Source organism: Drosophila navojoa, chromosome 2 (assembly GCF_054131105.1).
Source record: "Drosophila navojoa isolate 15081-1374.11 chromosome 2, UAZ_NAV_1.0, whole genome shotgun sequence".
Classification (NCBI taxonomy): domain Eukaryota; kingdom Metazoa; phylum Arthropoda; class Insecta; order Diptera; family Drosophilidae; genus Drosophila; species Drosophila navojoa.
The window spans coordinates 17,044,345-17,052,047 of NC_142890.1; the positions used below are offsets into that span (position 1 = coordinate 17,044,345).

Genomic DNA, 7,703 nt, shown 5'->3' on the forward strand with positions numbered 1-7,703 from the left:
TGTATCTTTATCTTTATAAATACATAAATACCGAATTTATTACCAAATACATTTCCATATAGTCTATCTCCTTGAACTAAAGTCCAAGCATATTTATTTTATTTCTGGCAATGCTAAATTTTATTTTATTTTTTTTTCTACTGCATCAACAAAACATTTATGGACTTAACTTTAGACCCAGTCCTCGTGCCATTGATAACATGCTTATTAATAAATACATTTATTTAAAGCACAATTTTTACTACAGTTTTGATTGTGATTATAATTATATGAAATCATTTGCTTATATTATTCAACAATCTTCTACATTTACTGCATATATCTACATGATTTTCTTTATAATTTGCAGCTCTAATTTAATTTGCGTTTGCGATTTTCATAATTCGAATTGAGTTCGATATCGAAACGGAGCACCTGAGCGAGTTAAGTGATTGCAGGTGTGTGCGAGAAATCCTTGAGAGGCTCATTTTCAATTTACGCAAAGACAAATCAAATTAGCCAAAGGAAAACGGAAAATGAGTTCACATGCACTCATATGTGTGTGTGTGTGTGGAGCCAGGTGCTCAAATTGCCACAGGTAGATACATATATGTAAGTCGCTGCAAGCCGAAATTCAGCTGCAATTGCAACTGCAACAGGAACCACAAGAGGTTAAGCGAGCAAAGTTCATGAACGTGGCACATGTGTGCGTCTGTGTGTGTGTGTGTCTGAGAGTGTGTGTATTAGCTGCAACTGCATCTCAATTTCAACTGCAGCTGTGCAGTAGCGAACTCCTATTTGAGGTCTCGGTCTCGGTCTCGGTCTCTGTGTGACTGCCGCCGCTTCCAGTCTTCAGTCTCCAGTCTCCAGTCTCCAGTCGCCATTCCCAGTTCCAGCTCCAGCTCCAGTCTTTATATATTGTTTCTTTAGCCACATTCACTGCGTTTGGAAGACTCTTTACCTTCTCACGCGTCTGCAAAGATTTTCATAATTGTAAGCGCCATTTCATTTATTTTGCTTCTCTATTTATTTTTTTGGGCAAGAGCAAAGTTGATTATGATATATGTTTAGGCGCAACGGAACGTGTTTAAAGTTGGGAAAGTTAATCGATTGCCATGCATAAGTTCTTAGTCTCGGAACAAACTGAAGAAACTAATGTGAATTGCTAAAATTTTGATTATTATAGAGTATTGACTGTCAGGTCTGTATTCAACTTGAGATAAACTTGACCTTCAGTGGCTAAAGTGCCATAATATTTGATCTGATATTCTGCAGACTGCAACCCTGACCTGAATTATTATCGCACACTTGAGCTATGTGCAACATTTATCTATATCTGCATAGCATTTGCTTAAGTTCGCCTTATCTTGGGCAAATGTATGAAGATTGAGCTACAGTTGCAGGCGGCGCATCCATAGGATTCATTTAGTATAAAAGATAAGACTCTATGGATTGTGAGATATTCGTAAAGCGCTGACTGACAAAATGCCAACAGCGAAATATCAATTGCTCGTTCTGAATCTCTGCCTGGCTCTGCTCCAGACTCCCTTAGCCGAGGCGGGCGAACAATTGGGTTTCCAGCTGGAGCAGGAGCAGCAGCAGCAGCAGGACATCTTTCGCATCAATGGCGGGCAGCTGATGAACCAGTCGGTGCCCTATCAGGTCTCCATGCAGATGATGCGCCGCGCTGGCTGGCGTCACTTCTGCAGCGGCTCCATAGTCAGCGAGCAGCACGTCCTCACCGCCGCCCACTGCGTGGACAAGCTGGAGCTGCAGAGCTTCAGCGTGCTCGCTGGCGTGCTCAACTGGAGGCAGGCCGGCCAGCGGCACAGGATCGTGGCCAAGCACGTGCATCCCCAGTACTCGATGAGTCCGCGCATCGTCTACGACATTGCCCTGCTGCAGGTCAGTCCGCCGTTCCAGCTGCAGCACGCCAATATATCCACAATACATTTGGGTGACAGCGAACGTATTGGCCGCCGCATACCTGTCCGGCTCACCGGCTGGGGCTCCACACTGCCCAGCAGCACGGGCGCTCAGCTGCCCGATCGGCTGCAGGTGCTCGACTATCGGACCATCTCGAATGAGGAATGCGCCAAGCGAGGCTTTCGCGTCACGCCCAACGAGATTTGCGCGCTGTCCGCGCCGGGCCGGGGCGCCTGCATGGTGAGTAACTGACTCGTTCCACTGAGATTCGCCTCAGCTAATCCGCTTCTCCAGGGTGACTCGGGTGGTCCGCTGATCTTGGCCAGCAGCGGCGGCAGCAGGCAGCAGCAGCTGGTGGGCATTGTGTCATATGGCAGCTCCACCTGTGCCCAGGGCAAGCCAGATGTCTACACGCGCGTCTCCAGCTATTTGCCCTACATCAGCGCGATCCTCAACCAGGATCTGCACAAACAATAAACTCCACAAAAGCCCTGCACTTTGTCTCATTTCATTTACTTGTATTTGGTCTCTTGACTCTTTTCTTCTTTTTTTTTGGCGGCTAATTAAAAATCTTGTTCAATATTCGCCACAGTCGTTGGCCTGGCAGCATCTTCTGCCCGGCCTTAGGCCCAGCCCTGGCTCAGGGTCGGCTCTGGCTCTGGCTCTGGCTGTGGCTGTGGCTCTGGCTCGGCTCCAGCTTGTGGACCATGATAAATGCAAAAAGCAATTTATCGCACATTTAACTCAATTCAGTTTCTTTATGGGCAGCCGAAGAGACGGCGAGGGGCAGTGGCCTGGAGCTGGGGGCACGCCTTACAGGCAGTCAGCCAGCCAGCCAGGCAACTAGTCAGACAGACAAAGTTTCGCTAACACGCACGCTTCACAGACTCCAGTCGGCTGCCCCCTTGGCCGGTTGCATGCCACAAGCCGCATGCCGCATGCTGCATGGAACTGTGGCACGGCTCTTGTAATTCGATATTAGATTTTATGTGCGACAAATACGAAGTGCAAACATTTTTATGTTCCCTCAATTTCTATGCTGCATTCGTATTTGTAGTGGAACCAAAGCGAGCGATGGCCCAGGCGGCTCTCCTTGCCAGTTACATAATTAAGTTCCAAACAAATAATACGAAGCTCACGCTCTTCGATTTGACTGCAACAGATTGGCACTGGCGAAAAGAGCCTCAGAGCCAAGAGCTGAACTTAGTTCATGCAGGCAGCTCAATTCATTCGCTTTGGAATGAATCAAGTCGAGCTTATCGCAGCTGAAATGTTGATTCTCATTCGTCTACTAACATCTTTGAATTCCATTTGTGCTTTAGATGTAATCTAGAACTACTTTGCTCCTCATAAAGTAGTTGTTAGTTGAATTTATAAAGCCATCACAATGAATGACGTCTTTTGAAAACACGTCAACGAAACTCCGAGAAGACTTTTTATGGCACTTAAGAGGCTAGGTTTGGTTTATTGGAATAACATTCCTATTATGGAAAGCTATTGAATAAAAAATTTAAATATGTAAGCTTTACTTACTAGTATTAACTAGTTTTCAGTGTTAAAATCTATATATAACTGAATATTTATACGGTTTGTTCTTGGCAGGAGGTATTAGTCGTTTCTTAGTGTTGGCTAAAAAGCGAGGTAGACGAATTATATATAAATTTATATGAAAGGTTTCGTTTTGTAGTTTTTAATTTATATTTAGCATAGCCTTTGAAAACTAAAATAACAAAAATTTAATATTTTTATGATGCGAGGTGTGTAAAAAATCTTAGAAGAGAAGAGAAATCTTAGAATTTCTCTTACTCATACCAAGAATTTGTCCCCAAATATTCCTTACAATACGAGCTTTTGTATGGCAAGTATCACACCCCTCGAATACCCACTCAGACTTGAGTAAACGTAGAAGCACGATAATATAATATAGTATATGGTCACACTGTCCGCTTGGCAAAGCATTGCAATGCGCTTCATTTCCAGTTCCAGTTCCAGTTAAAGCTCGTAATGCCTAGAAAATCTATAGTGACTAAAGAACTACATACATAGCTATGAATATGAATGAGAATACAAATACTATTGAGAATATTATTATGAGTGTGCATTGGAGCATGAGGCGCGAGATGGGGGCGAAGTAAGGCTGAGAGCAGGAGAGTTCTAGCGAGAGAGTGAGACTGAGAGATTGGTCTTGGGTATTCGTTAGACGCTCGTCGCTGACCGCATAAATTCATTTAGATCAATCAATTCAATTTGTTTGTCAATAAAGCCTAAATGAGTATTTCATTTAAACAAATTAAAATTCGACCCATTTGAATGTCGCGCAACAGAAATTCCAACTGAACCCGAGCAACAACAATTAAAATTGACGTCGAAATGAGACTGGGATTGGGTCGAGACTCTGCAGACTGAAGCCAGATATCGCTCTATATACATGCATATACATATCTGCATATACATATGTGTGCATCTGCATAAATATATATACACATACATATATTTACGTATTTGTATATAACTTTGGCTCGACTGTGCTCTGCCAGCCTTTGTTGACTTTTCATTGTCAATTAAAATCAAATAAATTTATTTGCTGCTTGACATTCGCGTTTTTCGCTCACTCTCTCGATTCCGATTCCGATTTCGATTCTGACTCTGATTCGGATTCAGATACAAACACAGATTGTGCCCAGTATCTATGCAAGTGCATTGGGCAATATATTATTTTGACCTTCTTCTCGTATTTATGGCAGTTTATTTAGCTGCGCTCTGCAGCGAATGCGTCGAACCCTAAAAGTAACTACTTAGCCTTGCCCTGCTTGGCCACGGCTTCCATGGCCTTCTTGACTGTTTCGGGATCACCCAGGAACTTCATGGACGTCAGCGGCGCCATGCTGGCGTCTAGCTCATAGATAAAGGGTATGCCCGTGGGCAGGTTCAGCTCCATGATGGCTTGGTCGGAGATCTTGTCCAGATACTTGACGATTCCTCTCAGGCTGTTCCCGTGCGCGGCAATGATCAGCTTCCTGCCCTCCTTTATCTGGGGCACAATCACCTCGTTCCAGTAGGGCATGGTGCGCTCGATGGTCAGCTTTAGCGACTCGGTCTTGGGAAACTCCCCGGGCTTGGGCCCATCGCAGTATCGGGGATCCTGGGTTATGCACTCGTAGTACTGGTGATTCTGCTCCATGGGCGGCGGAGGCGTGTCAAAGCTGCGACGCCAGATCTTCACCTGATCCTCGCCATACTTCTTGGCCGTGTCCGCCTTGTTGAGCCCCGTCAGACCGCCATAGTGGCGCTCGTTGAGACGCCACGACTTCTGTACCGGTATGCCCTCCTGTCCACACTCCTTCAGTATGATATCGAGCGTTTTCTGCGCTCGCGACAGCACCGAAGTATGCGCTATATCGAACCTCATTTTGGCATCCTTGATGGCCTTGCCCGCCGCAATCGCCTCCTTCTGTCCCTTCTCGCTCAGCTGGGCGTCGTACCAGCCGCAGAAGAGATTCTTCTGGTTCCACTCGGACTCGCCGTGCCGCACCATCAACACAACGAACTTATCACAGCTACTCGAGTGCCGCAGCGTCTGCTGCGTTGCCGCGCAGCTGCAGCCCTTCTGGTTGCCCCCGGAACAGGGGCCGAGCGAGTGACTGGCGCAAGCGAGTCTTGGTAGAGCAATCATAACTTCAAATTTATACAACAAGAAAATTTAGTGTTTGGTTTTCGCAAAGCTAAATCTGTAACTGAATAAACCCCATGAGCTTGGGCGCCATGATAGCTAGATATGTAGGAAATTCGGATGGAATGCATTGGTAATATGATTTCTTTTTCTGTTCGAATATAAAATCTAAAGATTGGTAAATTTACAAAACTATATAGATATTAATTTATAAATGTTAATTAATTATATAAACACTATTTTTGTAGTATTATGGAGTAAAATTGGGCAAATTACAAAATTTTAAAATTAAAATTATTATTGTATGTAGAATCTCTGTGAGCTTGGGCGCTATGATGGCTAGATAAATAGAAAATATTTATTTCGTGTTCGTGTATAAAATCTGAAGATTGGAAAACTTGCAATAAAATGAAAATAAAAAATAAAATAAAAATCCAAATTATATAGATAATATTTCTTGTATTATTATGAGCTCTATTGGGCAATTTACTAAATTCCAAAAATATAATTTAAATAATATATATTATTTTAATTGGAATAGAATCGAACTCTGCGACTACAATTGTTGAGTCAATGAAACTATAAATATTATTTCGTACATTAAAATGGAGAGCGTTGCACATGGGCGAGCAGAGTAAATCATTTTGTGCATAAAAGCGAACGACAGCTCAATGCAAACTGTCAAAGTGAAACGCGAGCAGAAAAGCAATTGGCCAAGAGGCGCTTTGAGTATGTGGCTTAGGCTGGATATGGTTAGAGCAGGCGCAGGAGCCGGTGCAGGAGCAGGAGCAGAAGCAGAAGCAGCCATAAAGAGCTTTTACGACCGCCACTAGACGGCAGCTCACATGATAAATTGTCTACAGTGGTCAGCTCTGGTGGTGCTGGCTACCAGAGATCGATGCACCACCAGCCAAATTGCCAACAGACTGAGCAATTTGTAGAGGAGCTGCAGACTGTTTGCCTGTGCCTGCAAGCGCCACTCTGCCGGCAGAGCCAAGCACGGGCCATCGGGCCATGTGGAATGCCAAGCGAGCCGAGCCAAGCTGAGCTGAGCTGCGCTGAGCTGGTCCTCAGTCCGCTTTACAGTTGCCTCGTGTTAATTGAAAATTGTACGGTAATGTTGCTTATCGCCTGGCTATCAGGCGATGTCGTCGTCGTCGTCGTCGTCTCCCAAGTTTGAGGTCTGGGGCTTGCGTGTAGCATGGAGCCGTGCGGCATGCTTGGTGCCACACCTCGAGGCCTCACGCATTGGCAGAGGTGTTTGATAAACATCCAAAGTCATGTCTCAAGATTTTTGTGGGCTTTTTTTCTGAGAGTGTGTGTGTGTGTGTGTGTGTGTCGCTTGCGGTGAAAATTTCTCAAACGCTTTTTGACAACTTTCATGTGAACGCACTTAACAAAATTTATCGCCTCGCGCATTATTTGTGGCTTTAATTGCTTATAGACGTTAAGAACTTGTCCTCCAGCTTCTTGTCGCCGCCAACACCTGCGCGCTGCGCGCTGCGAGCCCGAGGCCGAGGCCGAGGCTTAGCCTTCTAAGCAGGGCCTTAAACGCGTTGCCAGTTGACACGAAACGCGGCTTAAATGCTTTTACCAATTGATTGATGGGGCGACTATTCAGAGTAATGAAATCTATTACTGAAACAAGCCTCAACTTTTGTACTGCTTCAGTTCTTATGTGCACACACACACGTATTTATAATATATATGCCTATGCCCACTGAGAACTTAATTAATTTGCCGCTGCCAATTGCCTTGACGAAATTCCTGCTAAATAAAAGAGAGACAAAATCCACTTTGTATGCGCTGCTTTAGATCGCTTCCCGATTTAGTTTTTATTGGACTCGCTGCAGTTAACGCCAGTAGGTTGCGGGGTACGCGGTGTTAACAAGATAAGCATCCTGTCGGATCCGCCCGGAACGCCATCATTATTATGACATTTTGGTTGATTGGCCGGCTCATGCGCGCGGCCTTGTTTGTCGGCCAACTTCTGCGGAATTGTGCGTGTGGCCGGCCGGGCTAAGAACTACACGAAAAACATATATATACATATATATGTATATATGTGCATTCAGCAACTGCAATTTTTATGGCCCGACCGCTGGCTTCAATGTGATTTATATGCGGC

At 44.8% G+C, this 7,703-nt stretch overlaps 2 protein-coding genes across 2 annotated transcripts; one reads left to right on the plus strand and one right to left on the minus strand.

Moving 5' to 3' along the window:
* The first annotated feature begins 1,422 nt into the window (after positions 1-1,422).
* LOC108660193 (chymotrypsin-1) lies at positions 1,423-2,648 on the plus strand. The gene is made up of 2 exons (XM_018113504.2): positions 1,423-2,145; positions 2,200-2,648. The coding sequence occupies exons 1-2, from the start codon at positions 1,465-1,467 to the stop codon at positions 2,380-2,382; spliced, it is 864 nt and encodes a 287-aa protein (XP_017968993.1). The 5' UTR covers positions 1,423-1,464; the 3' UTR covers positions 2,383-2,648.
* A 1,818-nt stretch (positions 2,649-4,466) lies between these two features.
* Positions 4,467-5,690, minus strand: Pglym87 (Phosphoglyceromutase 87). Its single transcript, XM_018100724.3, has one exon. It carries the CDS (start codon positions 5,576-5,578, stop codon positions 4,697-4,699), a length of 882 nt encoding a protein of 293 aa, XP_017956213.1. The 5' UTR covers positions 5,579-5,690; the 3' UTR covers positions 4,467-4,696.
* Positions 5,691-7,703: the final 2,013 nt, after the last annotated feature.